General features: G+C 49.5%; 1 protein-coding gene across 1 annotated transcript in view; it reads right to left on the reverse strand.

Annotated features, from left to right (window-relative positions):
- Positions 1-14,339, reverse strand: part of LOC102373843 — a 71,320-nt gene that overhangs the window by 56,220 nt on the left and 761 nt on the right. Inside the window, exons 2-5 of the mRNA XM_014524107.2 lie at positions 8,495-8,633; positions 7,041-7,228; positions 6,699-6,808; positions 5,549-5,602 (exon numbers count right to left, since the gene is read on the reverse strand). Coding sequence (XP_014379593.2) covers positions 5,549-5,602; positions 6,699-6,808; positions 7,041-7,228; positions 8,495-8,633 — 491 coding nt within the window. The remainder of the gene's footprint in view (positions 1-5,548; positions 5,603-6,698; positions 6,809-7,040; positions 7,229-8,494; positions 8,634-14,339) is intronic.

Genomic DNA, 14,339 nt, shown 5'->3' on the forward strand with positions numbered 1-14,339 from the left:
GCACATAAAAAGTGGAAACAGGGAGAGATCACCAAAGATGAATATACCTCCTCTGCTCGTGCTTGTAGGGAGGCAGTTAGACGGGCCAAAGCTACCATGGAGCTGAGGATGGCATCCCAAGTTAAGGATAACAAGAAATTGTTTTTTAGATATATAGGGAGTAAAAGGAAGGCCCAGGGAGGAATAGGACCCCTGCTAAAAAGATTGTAACTCTAACCCTTCTGATTACAACAGCCTTTAGGATATAAATGGACTTTATCACAGTAGCAGGGTCCCAGTGGTGTTGTAGCCATGATGGCCTAGAGAATGTAGGAGAAAAAGGGATTTTCTGTGACATCTTTTACTGGACCAACTACATAGTTGGGAAGGCTGTTGGATGTGGTTTTTTTACCTGAAAAAAAAGAGCCAACCACTAGCTGACCTAAATGGCAGGGAGGCAACTCCACAAATTAAAACAATCTGCTTGGAGGGATAAAGGAGTGTCATGAATTAGGTGAGAAGAGGTGTTAGCAGGAGTCCTTATAAAACAGAAGGGCAGTATAAGGGCAAAAGCTAATCCAACAACTCTCCCAAATATATAGTTGGTTCAATAAGATACCACAAAAATTCTTGCCTCTGTTACAGTGTCATGTTCTCATTCACTGTAGAATGACAAAGTTTTGCTTCCTTGTTAGCTAATGCCATATTGTCCCTTTGCCAATGTATAAATCAGCTGAGCATTATTACCTAGAATTTAGCAATATAACTATTCATGTAGTGGATCAAATTTAGGGTCCTGTTCTAGGCTTTGAATGGATTTCTTTCCCAACACACAATTACAATGTTAACACATGGTTGTGTGTTAACATAACCATAGGAGACTGGCTTCCTACCCTCAGATAGGGCTTGAATTATGTCCTTAAATAAAATTTGATTATAAGGATAATCTCCAAATCAGACATCTGTTGTTAGGGTCAAATTTTATTTTGGAACTTTTACTTTCATTACGCTAATATTACTGGTCAAAGGAGCTATAGCGAACAAACTGAAGCTCTTGAAGTGTCTGACTCCAACTGACTCTATGGACTCAGAAAAGATTCAGCTCCCTAATGCTAATTCACATGATTTCTCAATCTCTAACAGCCATAAATGAACACAGAGATTTCATGCATACATTTATGGTCAAAACAAGCCTTGGATCTAAACCTAATGGAGCTCTTGGAAGTTCAAAATTTGTTTCTGGTCCCTATTTTCCTGAACAAATTATACTGTTATCTCACAGATTCATAGATGTTAGGGTCGGAAGGGACCTCAATAGATCATCAAGTCCGACCCCCAATCATCGAGTCCATCCCCCAATATTTTGTTTAAGAGAACGTTTCTTTGTATTCCACTGATGCTGGAAATTCCAAGATATTTTTTTTTCATCGTTTAGGACAGGGATGTTAAACATATGGCCCATGCATCATATATGACCCCAGAACATTTTTATCTGGTCCACCAGGCCACTGTGGGGCACAGGCTGCCACAGAATACAAGGCCATTTGGTCCCACTGGACTTGCCACTACCACCTTTAAGTTCATCACGGGGGCACAGAAGGGAATTGGTGAGTATTTATTCACCAAGGTGCCCCCGGGGGTTACAAGAAGTAATGGCCACAAGCTAGCAGAGAGCAGATTTAGACTGGACATTAGGAAGAACTTCTTCACAGTTCGAGTGGCCAAGGTCTGGAACGGGCTCCCAAGGGAGGTGGTGCTCTCCCCTACCCTGGGGGTCTTCAAGAGGAGGTTAGAAGAGTATCTAGCTGGGGTCATCTAAACCCAGCACTCTGTCCTGGCGATGCAGGGGGTCGGACTCGATCATCTGTTGAGGTCCCTTCTGACCCTAACATCTATGAATCTATGAGTCACATCTAGTCCAACCCCCTGCCTGAGGCAGGATCAGCCCCATCCAAACCAGCCCAGACAAATCCATCACCTAAACTTTTCAGAGAACTACTATCAACCCTGACCCAGTCCCAGACATCACACCTGACCCTGCACTATAAAGGTTGTTAATATACACTCGAGAGACCCCAGGCAAGCCTGCCCCCAGTGCAGCATCAGTCTGAGCCTGAGCAGAGGGGCAAGACCCTCTGGGTTCGAGTCCCAACAGGAGCATTGGCACAGCCCAGTCCCCATCCCCAGCTCAAGAAACTTGTAGGTAACAGGTGGGACTATTTGCCTCACCTATAAAGCTTGCCAGGCATTTCTCATTTTCAGATCTCATTTCAGTAATGTACCGAATCTAATCTACTCTGTAATGTAGCCTAACTAACTGCTAGACGGACACTGTCCACATCTTTTTCTGACTCAGGCAGTTGCAAGAATGCACCCAGGGGTGCAGGGAGTGGGAGGGAAGAGGGTACACCACAACCCCCTTCCATAGTGTTGCACAGTAAGCTCTGGAAAACATGCTGGCAGCTCCAGTTCCCTGGGCCCAGGCACCTGGGTCTCCTGAGAAGTCCCTGCAGCAGGAACTGAGTTCAGAAGAGTGGCCAGGGGAGGGGAGGGGAGGGGAGGGGAGGGGAGCGGGGCAGGCAGGGGGCAGGGAGAGGGCACAGGAAGCAGGGACATGCCCACCACCGTCCCTGGCTGAACCGAAGGCGAGAGGATCTCCAGGGCTGCTCTTGACCCACTACAGCCAGCAGCTGTGGGGGGTGGCTGCACGGGGTGCTGGGCTCAGCTAGGGACAGCAGTAGTAGGCAGGTCCCCCCTTCCTGCCGTTGCCTAGCCCAGGACCTGCAGCCGCACCTGGCCTCCATTTTTCCCATCGTCTGAGCTCGGTTCCCACTGCCCAGACTCCGCAAGGGACCCAGGCATCTGGGGCCACAGGGACCTGGAGCTGCTGGCATGTATTCCAGCTCCAGCTTGAGCACCATGCAGCGCTTGGTGGAGCAGCTCGAGCTGGAGACGGCTGTGCCATGGATCTAGGTGGGAGTCGTGGGGGGGGTTGCTGCTACCCTGATCTACTACTCCCCACACTTTTCCAAATCCTAGATCCACCTGTGGGCAGTTGCTGGTTGTTATCATTGAAATTCCAGAGACATGAGCCTGCCATGGCTGCCAGCCGAGCTAGAGAAAACAACGGGGCTTTTCAACAGTAAAACGAACTCTGATGGCCTTTCCTTTGCTCTAGCACCTTTTGCTTTGATGCAGAGCTGTGGAATTTAGCAGAAGAGCTTCTGTGGGCTGGGATACGCCTTGTGCTGTGCCCAGAAAAGCACTGACCCATGCTTGGCAAGTATGAGCCTTAGGAAAGAGCTGCCGCTCACAAGGGCTAAGCAGAGGTTTGCTCAAGTGCAACAGCCGAATCCTCCAGAGAGCCTGTCCTCACCAAGCACATTCAACCCTTTCCTATCTGTGGCTGCCAACCAGACCTGCGCACAGTAACATCTCCACCGAGCAGCTACGTGTGCCACCTCCTCCTACAGCACCTAACAGCAACCACGTGCCATCCAGTGCCAGGGCCTGCTCCAGGGCAGAGAAGGGGACAATGCAAGTTTACAGCATGTACGGTGAATGCTCCCCCAAGAGAAACTCTCCCAAAAGTAACTTAACCCTGGTTGTTCCCAGGTTACTTTTTTCCTGGAGCAGCCGTTTTTACTCTGGGAGAACAAGCCTGAACATCTGTACGCTTGTGGTTTCTCCTGGGAAAGCAGCGCCTCTCTCAGGAGAAACTGGATGTCTATATGAAGACTTAACGAGCAGCTTTGTTTTCTCATATGCCAAAAAAAGGACCACCTGCCTGATCTCACTGCACAGGACTTCAACCCTGCTGTGAAGACCATTATTCGTCCCCTCGTGGGCTTTATTATGGTGCTCCTCCCCACAACATAGAAGTAATTCCCCATCTTTATTCATTTGTTTTCACAACACCTGAGGGGCTGTGGTGTTCATCCGACAGAGGGAGAACGCAGGTACAGATGGATCAGCTCTGAAACACGGACTCATGTTGGGTGGCCAAAGTAAGACACCCAGGATACAGTTTTTCAAGAGTTCCTAACATTACATAGCCCTTCAAAATATACTTCAAGCCAAGTTTCCCAATGAGCTGGGCTGCAGCTGTAAGCATTCAACGTTCCTGCAACTGAGACCCGGAGGTGTTGAGTTCATGGTCCCAGACAATCGAGGAATGCACACCAGCTGTAAAGAAAACTGGTTTAACTGACTTAACGGGCATCCCGCAGACTGCTGAGGTGGACGTGAACAGAACCAGCTCTCCAGGGAAGCATTCTACCACCCTAAGCACGAGACCAGCCATTTTCTTCCTGCAGGCACCTGCCTCCGTGTGCAACACCTCACAGCAGCCTCTGCAACTACTTAAACAGGGGCCCACAGCGAGCACCCAGAGCAGCTGCTGCCTCTGCACTAAATGAGACACCGGCCATCTGTTAGAAAGAGATGACGTGCTCAGGTGGATGAATGGCTGCAGCAGGATGGAGGGCAGGGTAGATATGCCCCTTTATACACTGACTAACGCGTGTGTGTGTGTGTGTGTGTGTGTGTGTGTGTACACACACTAAGGATAATATATACATGATGTACACAAACACACACATACACATATCAGAAGCACGTGTGTGTGTGTGTTACACAAGAACTAAATAAGATATGTATTAAGGTATATAAGCATCCATAATAATATATCCATATATATATATATATATATATAAAGGATAATATATAACTTATTATATAACTTAATATATAGTATAGATATATTATATAAAGCACATATGAGATATATAAAATAATATATACTTTATCCTATAACATATATATATATATATATAATTTTTCACACATGCACGCACGTAGCATGATGCACCTCCACACCGGGGACAAGGCCTGCTTCCTTGGCTCTCTCCAGGGCATTTTAACAAAACTTGTGGTAGCAGGACACTGCCAGCCCTTAGCTCCTGCTTTACTCGGGACAGGTTTCAGGGCTCTTGGTGTCTTTGGGCACTGCAGCAGTGCAGCAAGGTTGACTGTGTACTTTCAGGAACAGGTTCAACAGGGCCATGTCTGGGATGGTTTGGATGGGCATGATCCCACCTCAAGCAGGGGGTTGGACTAACTGTGATCTCCGGTGGTGCCTTCCATCCTTACTTTTCTACTACGAGATATGTAAATGTATTAACACCAACTCTATTTAAAGACATGCAAATAAACATGAAAAGCTGACAGTGTCATAATTGTCCTTTACTTCACATTTCATTAGTTCTCATCATTCACTGCATCTCGTCTACACTGTAGGTCAAAAGTGACATAAGGCAGGCACTGGGTCCTTTTTATTTACCTGAAAAGCCTCTAGCTCACTGTTGTGTATCAAACGAACAAAAGACTGACCCTCGCAAAGGGAGAGCGAAGTTATTTAGGGAGTCACAATATAGCTTTTAAGTGTCACAGATTTCAAAACATTTCCCCCTTTGGTTTTCTTGGCTGAAAAGCAGATGTTTTTCAAGCCCTGAAACACCCCAGGAACAGTCAGTAATGTTTTGGGGGGTTTTCGCTATGCTTGCCTCACCTGTGGTAGCGAATTCTGTAGCTCATCACATGTGCTGCAGGAACAACGTTCAAACTGAAATAGAAATGCAAGAGATAAAGCACAGAAGTTGCTTCATTCCAATTCATCATCCAGGAGACTAAAACAAGGGAGCCTAATGCCTCATAAGACCAATTTTACACTTGATTGCCAAACAGGTTCACATTTTCAAGCTTAAAGGAAGTCCCATTTTGATATTGTTAAAACGCTTGTTCCCAAAATCTCTCCCGGAAGCAGGTGCACGACGGTATTCAAAGGAGCTGCAACATTATCAGCTCAGGAGAGGCCTCCTCAGCACTGCACTGAACTGTGGTCAGCGAACGGGTCCTTACAAGGAGCCCCAGGTAACACTTACCCTATAAAACATTAAAACAACAGAGACGGAAAGGAAGAAAAGAGCAGAGGACTCCTCTGTGGACACTGACTCGGGTTAGGGGAGCACAACTGATGGAAGATAAGCCTCTGTTTTTATGTATGTTTTAGGGGATCAGAGAACCACAACCACTGACTGCCTTGTGGATCGCCTTGGGAGAGGTGAAGGCTAAGGGAGTAAACCCTGACACAAAATCTGGAGTGGAGCCCCTAAGGCGGTTAGGCGATTATTCAGTCTTCTTTCCAGTAGCTCCTACAACTTCCCTGGCCCCACATCATATTGGTTCTCTCTTTTCAGTGGATAAGTCAGCAAAGTTGAAAGAGTGATTCTCATGCTTGGGCAACTCTTGGTCACCTAGCAAATGCCCAGGCTTTCATGCCCTGGAGGGGTTACTCTGGCTTTGCCAACGTGTTGCTATGGTGGCACCCAGTAACCCAAAGACGCAATCTCCATGGTCTCCCCAAACCGGTGGCTGCCAATAACCAGAAGATCGTATGTACTTTTAAACGTTACATTTGTTATCTGATAAATTGGCTTCATTAATAACGCATACAAAAATTAAGACAATGATAACCAATCCATTTAGTCTACAACGTGAGCGCAGCTCTTGAATCCCAATGCAAGGGACCCCTAGCCCCAGGGGCCCATGCCTGGGAACGAAGGATAGGCACACGTTGCAGCACAAGGCAACAGGCCGCATTTCATCTATGCCCATACTTTCACAAACTCTGCAACACGTCAAGAAGAAACACAACGTACCAGGAAATAGAATTCTGAGTTGGGCTGTCGAACTTGCTCTCCAGGCCATATACCATTGCCTGTGGGATGCCCGAAGATAACCGTGTCTCCTTCCTGTAAGATCACTGTACCTGAAAGTTTAAATGTAACCGCAATCATACATCATAAAAAGCAAACGCTTTATCAATCTTTTGAGAGATGTAGAACCCCTACTTTTAACAGCGTTAGCTCAGAGGGTAACTAACCCTCGACATAAACATGTACCAGCAGGACTTATGGAATATGCCAACACCTAGAAATCCTAAAAATAAAGGACTGCACAGAATTCCTCCAGAGCCCTTCCACGCCACCGTCCACACTCACCATGGATTCGAACATCGTTGACATACACGCCCGTCAGGCTGGAATCCACGAGTCGGTAAGTACCAGCAGTTCGAATCACTCTGGCATGGATGCGGGACATGTAATCTCCTCCGTTTGTGGTGGGACAGCTGATGAAATAGTCCACAACATCTCTGTTTCTACCAATGAGCGTCACAGCATTATAAAAGCTTTAAAAAGAAACATTTGAAAAGGGTTAGCGTCACAGTTCATTTCCCTGTTGTTATACAGGCTCTCTCTGCAGAACAAAGATTTCCTAGAAAGGACTGTGAATACTACAAGCTGCAGACCCTGCACCCCGAACTGAATTTCAGGGGTCTAGCAACTGAATTACAGCTGGACTAATGCATCATCACCCTTATCCAGCCACTGGAGTAAAACAAGTGAATTCAAAAGTTACGGAAGTCTGACCACAAATTACAGAGAGCCTTTATTTTTCAGGAGTTGGGGCACAGTGCAGACTCAGTACTGGGAGTGTCTGAGAAGATCTCGGAGGGGCTGAGTTACAGCTGATTTTATTGAGTCTTGTCATTAATGCTCTTGGACAGGAATAAACAGCTCAGAAATGACTGCATTTTCTCTCATCCAGAACCCCCAGGTAAGAGAGGCATTTTGCCTTTGAAAGGCAGAATAAAGACAAAAAGATTTTTCCTTGAAAATACTGGTAACTACGGTATTCCCTCAGGGAAAACACAGGCCACTCCAGCAGCTGATTTTGGTGTGTGTTGTATGCAAGCAGATTTTGGAATGTGTCATGTGCAGCCCAGAGCCCGTACCCATGCTGCACTGCAGCTCCTCTCCACTGCCATCACTGCCCTGCTGGGCAGCCCGGAGGCAGCGCTGGCGACAGTGGTGGAGAAGAGCCGCAGGGCAGCCCGGACACAGGCTCTGGGCAGCTGCAGCAAGAAGATCCTGGCAGCGGTGAGGGGGAGGTGGCCACTTTCCTCCCCAACGCCCCTCCCATGCCCAGCATTTCTGCCTGGCCACTGCCCTGGGTGGGTCAGGAGTGGGTGTCAGGCGGCCCAGGGCCAGGGCTGTGCACACAGGTCCTGGCTGGTCTAGACCTGGTCCACTCCAGTCAGGGCAGGTCCAGAGCAGGCATGGGCTGGGCCAAGCCAGGGCTGTGAATGCAGGTCCCCACCAGTCTCCATGGGGCCGGGGTCTGGGTTGAGGCCGATGGCAGCAGCAGCTGAAAGGAGCCACCACCACCTGGGCTACCTAGAAATGGAGTCCAGATGTGGAGCCACCCTGGCCCCACTGCACGCCTGGGAGGCAGTGGGGTGCACCATGGGCCAGACGGTGGCTGGGCCACACAGGACCAAAGGGCCTACCGAGGGCCAGACAAAGTCCCTCCACGGGCCGGATCCAGCCCACAGGCTGTAGTTTGCCCACCCCGGTCTAAACTACCAACCCCAGCTGCTCCAGACCGTACTCACTGGAGAATATCAGCGGCTCCAGAGACAGAAGCGTTGCGGCCAATCCTCCGCAGGTGGCATGGCTCCAGCCCCGCGCTGGGGCCCTGGTGGACTGGTGCCATGTCAGAGAATGCAGGTCTGCTTTGCATCCGTGGGGAGTCTAAAAATGAAGAAAACGGAGCACGTAAGGATCCAGGGGCTCAGAGAACCACTGCCGTTCACCCCCAGGCCTGCGACACACAAATCCCAGGAAAAAACAAGTGCATGTCTAGACACGGAGTGAATGGAGGCAGCAGGCCAACATCCAAAAGTTTCATGGCCAAGAAAAGAGGCAACACACATCCCCTTTTCGGCCGGATCCCAGGCTCCCTCAGAACTGATAAGCTCGCTGTTTACACAATACTGCCCAGCTCAAAGGCTTCACAATGACACCCGAGAAACATTTTGTCCAACTCTTAAATACACACAGCTTCAGCGTGGGAAGGGGCAGAGGCTGCAGGCAGCGATGCGATGCAATCGTTTTGGATGGCAAACAAGTCAAGGAGAAGCGAAGTGGGGCTGGAAGGGACCTCAAGGCATCCAGTCCAACCCCTGTCTGAGGCAGGACCAGCCCTGTCCAAAGCAGCCCAGACAAACCATCATCTAAACCGTTAGCAAAACTAGTGTCAACCCTGGCGAGCCCATACCTCCCCTGCCTCCCCGGTCTAACAGCAAAGTTTTTCCCGATATCTGAATACATGAACAGAGGATAAATTTCACCCTACACTGGTTTCTTAGGTAGGCAGGATGTGGCCATGGCACTGGAGTTAACCAAAGACCATGGTTCTTTAATGAAAACCGGGCTGGATCTCAGTTTTGTGTCCCATCGCACAGCAGCAATTAGTACCAGCAAACTCAGAAACCAATCAAGCTGTTCTTCCGAAGGCAAATGGGTACCTTGCTCATGGAAGGACTCAAGGCCTGGACCAGGTCTGGAAGAGTCACCTATCAAACTTGCAAAGCTACAGCCTGCACTATTCAGCCACAAAGCCCAGGAGAAAACACCAGCACGCGCTCCCCAGCCACCCGAACTCCCCAGAGCTCGTGCAGGTCTTGCAGTCAGTTCAGAGCTCATGGGCAGTAGTTCCTATCTACCCTCGAGAAGTCAGGGGACCCCAAGAGTCACCTGGTCCGACCCCCTTCGTGAATGCTACTCCTCGACCAGCCATGTCACGCTGAAGAGCCTTCATCCACTCAGCCAGATTCGCCGCATCTGGATCACCTCTCCCCAACAGCTGGTCTTTCTTCTGGGTTTGCATTCAAAGCTCCTTATTTCTCCAGAAAAAGAAACAGCAGCAGCTGTCTCAGGGCTGAGTCACATTTCAAGCCCAACATGGTGGCAAGCCTGCCTTCCTCATCCACTCCTCGCCAAGACACAACGGCCTCCCACCAGCCTCTCAGTGCTCCACCGTGCACGAGACACAATGAGAGTTGTCCTCAGGTCCTACCAACCCAGGGGTGGGCAAGTATTTTGGGTGGAGGGCCGCTTACCGAGTTTTGGCAAGCTGCCGATAGCCGAAGGGGTAGCTCTGCCCTTTGACCAGTGCCCTGCCCCCTGGTTGCCATGTTGGACCAGAAGTCCCACCCCCTAACCACCGACCTTTGCTACCAGAAGTCCCTCCCCTTGCCCCCGGGGGTACTCTTTTCAGCATGGGGTCTTGCCGTCTCGGAACCAGAAAAACACCAAATTATATTCTAAAAAGCGAACATCTACAACATTCATTAATTTGATTTCAAAAAACATTTTTGTCCCGATTTATGTGTGTTTGTGTAGTGTGCGCAGAGGTGATTGCACAACAGCTTAAAATGAAGTCTGGTTCTTGTATACTGTGGGGGTGGGTATAGGTTTGTCGGGGGCTGTGGGTGTGAGGGTGGGAGTTTTGTGGGGGGGTGGATACGTGTGTGGGGATGTGGGGTGTGGGTGGGTGTGGGGTTTGTGTGTGGGGGTGTGGGGGTCTGCGTGCAGCAGTGCAAGGGGGTGGGTGCATGTGTATGGGGGGGCACACACGCACACACACACACACACACACACACACTCTCCTTCCCTCATTGCTCTCTCTGTCTCTCTCTCCTGCTCCCTCATTGCACAAACACACGGACACACACCCTCCCACTCCTGGTCCCAGGCTACTGATGCAGGCCCCGTGCTCCCCTGGCCCAGCAATGCGGCTGGCAGGTGTGCAGGGAAGTGGTGAAAGCGGCCGCAGGCAGAGGCTTCCAGGTAAGGGGGAGGGGTAGGAGAGGGCTGGGGGGGCGAGGCCAGCCGGCCTTGCTCCTGTGTCCTGCTGGCTTCCTCTGGATCCTACTGCCCCTGGCTCCTGTCATGTTTGACAGGCAGCCACGAGCAGATAAATATTAATTTTCTAAACTTTTTAGGCATGCCACGGGCCAAATAGAAAGGCCTGCGGGTCACATTTTGCCCGCCCCTGCCCTACATGCAACAGACCAAGTCTCCGCCAGACATGCTCTCACAAGGTGCCATCTGCTGTAAAAGGGCACATTCCAGAAGGGGACTCAGTTTTTTACAGCAATCCAGAGGGGCCAACAAGAAGCTCGTCCACACCTACCCACACCTGCTGCGCACACAGAATCCTACAGAATGAGGGTTGGGAGGGACTTCAGGAGGTCACATCAAGTCCAACCCCCTGCTTCAAGCAGGACCAGCCCCAACTACATTATCCCAGCCAAGGCTTTGCCTAGTCGGGTCTTCAAAACCTCCAAGGACGGAGACTCCACCACCTCTGGGGGTAGCCTGTTCCAGTGCTTCACCACCCTCTGCGGGAGAAAGTTCTTCCCAATATCTAACCTCAACTTCCCTTGCTGCAACTTTAGACCGTTGCTCCCTGGTGTCATCTGCCACCACTGAGAAGTCACTGAGAAGAGACATTCCAGAAACCAGGTCACGCTGCTTAGAGTCCCCTCTTCCACCCCACTGCTCTCAAGACTGCCAGGACAGCCGAGTCCCAGCCAGAAATGCAACGCAGCCCAGCACTGACCCCACACTGCATGCAGGTACTTAGTATGAGGCTCCCAAACTGACCCCACTTTAAATTGCTAGAACTTTGCACATCTGAAACGCAGGCTGCAGTTACCAGGTGAATCACGGGCATGTTGAAAGTCATCTTCAAGGGGCCTGAGCCAAGCCTGAAGCATAATTTCACAAGATCATACTGTCAATATCTTCCATGTTGCAGGGATACAGGTTGTAGCTGCGCTGATCTACAGGCAAAAGCAATCCAAACTCTTGGCAGAGGTGATATTGAAATTAGCCATTTTGAAATTAAAACTTCATCATTTTACAAGAAGGAAGCAAAATTCAACACCTTGAAACCTGAAAGCTGACACCCCTGCTCCAGCCTTTGGTTTCAAGCCAAATATGCATGCTCACAGAGCAGCCTCAACACAAGAAGAATTCCTTGCCCAGGAGAGCCTTCCATCCCCAGTCCTGTGAAATATGGAACATCAGAACAAGAAAGAAGCATAATTCAATGTCCTGCTTGCCATCACACAACTGTGAGGCAAATAGACTGCTCCAACTTTTATCTGAGCCTAATTTGCATCAAATGAACTTTTCCAACCAAGAGATCTTACACCACCTTTCAGCTCTCCTGTGAAATATGAATTTGCGTTTCCACCTGGGAGATATTTTAGAGTCTTTGCACTCTCCCATGCCTAAGGAAGGGCACTTGTGCCCAAAAGCTTGCAAATAAAGACTTTTTTTTGCAACTATCCAGTTGGTCTAATAAAAGATATCGTCTCTACCAAGAGCCCTGGTTGCATAGATAACCAGTGCTATCCAGTCCCTCATATTTTTTATTTCCAGCTGTTATCTGTTACAAGTTTCCACCCCTTGGGCATTGAACTGCTTCTGGGTTGAAAGTGCAGTTGACCCAAGGTCTGGGTAGCCTGCAACCTGCTTAATTCACTGCGGGCTGCAGAATGAACTGTCTGTTGCAGCTTTTGCTTCAAAGGGTGCCACATCTCTGCTCCATTTGCTGCGGCTACCTGGGGCTATGCAGCACGTGAACCTCCATCTTCATGAAGGCCACAGAGCCTTGCCTTGCAGACCATCCGCGCTCTAGTCTAAGCTAGTGGCAAGCTTGCTCCTTGCTGGGGCGCAGCCTGCCAGGCAGCGGCTGGGCACAGGCAGGCTGTGCTTATCAGCTGGAAACAATGGACCAAGATGGTGTCACAGTTGGCTGAAAGTCACTGAAACAACATCCTGCTTCTGTTCCAAAAGCACAGCCTGCAATGGAAACCAGCTTCATAAATACCTATAAAAAGAAGGGGGGCGGGGGGGGGGATTTCCCATCTTACTCATGATGTTTTCTGGCCTTTGGTGCTCCTCCCAGGAGCCATTCTTCCACGCTAATTCAGTTAAGCAGGCAGCAAATAGACGGCACAGGTTACATCAAATACCACAGTGCGTGCCCACGAGCATCATCCTCCTGCCTCTTCATCACGAGTCCAGGCACATCGGTCCCACAGCTGAATGTTTTCACATGACCGAACACTTGCCTTCCCTTCCCTTCCCGTAACAACCCAGTTTGCTTCCTGAAGAGAGCTTAATCCCAGCTTTGGACACGGTGGATGTCTCCCCCACTTGGAATCCGAGTCCCAACATCCCGCCGGCGGATACGGGCAGGTTTCTCTCCACTCCTCAGGGAGGAGAGGAAATTCCTTCAAGTCGCCTTTATGGCTATAGGGCGCATGGCACTGGAATGGACCTTCTGGCGCAGGGTCATAAAATCATACAAAATGAGGGTTGGAAGGAACCTCAGGAGGTCACATCTAGTCCAACCCCCAAGGTCCAGTCCCCTGCCATGGATGCCACCATGTCATTATGTCCCTTTCAATGAAAGGATCGAGGAGGTCCAGCTCTGATGCTTCAGAGACGGCAGAGTAGATGAGCACGTTTACAGACTAACTAAATAAGATTATATTTAGAGAGCACAAGCTTTGGTGAATGGTTAGGAGACATCCTCTAATTCCCACCCTAAGTTTATCCATGACCAATTTATACCCATCTATGGGGGGGGGGGCACTTGATACATGTGGGGCTGCCCCTTAGGGCTGAATATAGAGCCTCATTAACAACGAGTTACACTTGACTACTAATTGGGATTCATTTACTAGCTTGTCTTCTACAGGTCTGGGTCTGGAAAGTACATTCCTTCTTCCGGCCCAGGGCTCCTCAGAAAACTCAAAGCCGTGTCTGATGTTTGGGCGCGCACAAACTGAAAACCAGCAGCCTTGGCTGTTACATGATGCCAGGCGATTGGTACATAAAGCAGAGGATTGCTGAAGGCTCCCAAACAGATTAGTTTGCTAAGCACAAGCTTTTCAATTCTTCAAAATCCCATCAGCCAGGCTCAGATAGGATTTCCCAATTAAAAGTAGCAGGCAGGCCACTGCAGCACGCCATAACTCTGCTGACGCAGTTGGATGAAGCATGGGCAAGCTTTCCTAGCGTGAACCACATCCACGTCTCTTCTCATCACCCAGCAATATCCCACCAGTGCAGTCATTCATGCAGGGAGGTAAAAGTAGCGGCAGTCTTCAGGTCAGGTCTGTGCTGCAAGAGGTACCCGTGTAAGCATGCTCACCTGGCGTAGACGCCACTTATTTTGGCACAAACACGCTGCTGCCACTACAGCCTCTGTTGGTTCATGGAGCAAAACAAGCTACCCTTTACTTCAATGCTACTACAACTGCATTTATATGGATTTTTCCAGTATTGAAATGTTAAAAGAGATCACTGCACCCCTCACTATGAGTACAAGTCTCTGCTGCCTCACTGTCTTTAAGGCAATGTTGTGAACTCTTT

The sequence above is a fragment of the Alligator sinensis genome, unplaced genomic scaffold, assembly GCF_000455745.1.
Source record: "Alligator sinensis unplaced genomic scaffold, ASM45574v1 scaffold987_1, whole genome shotgun sequence".
Taxonomy (NCBI): domain Eukaryota; kingdom Metazoa; phylum Chordata; order Crocodylia; family Alligatoridae; genus Alligator; species Alligator sinensis.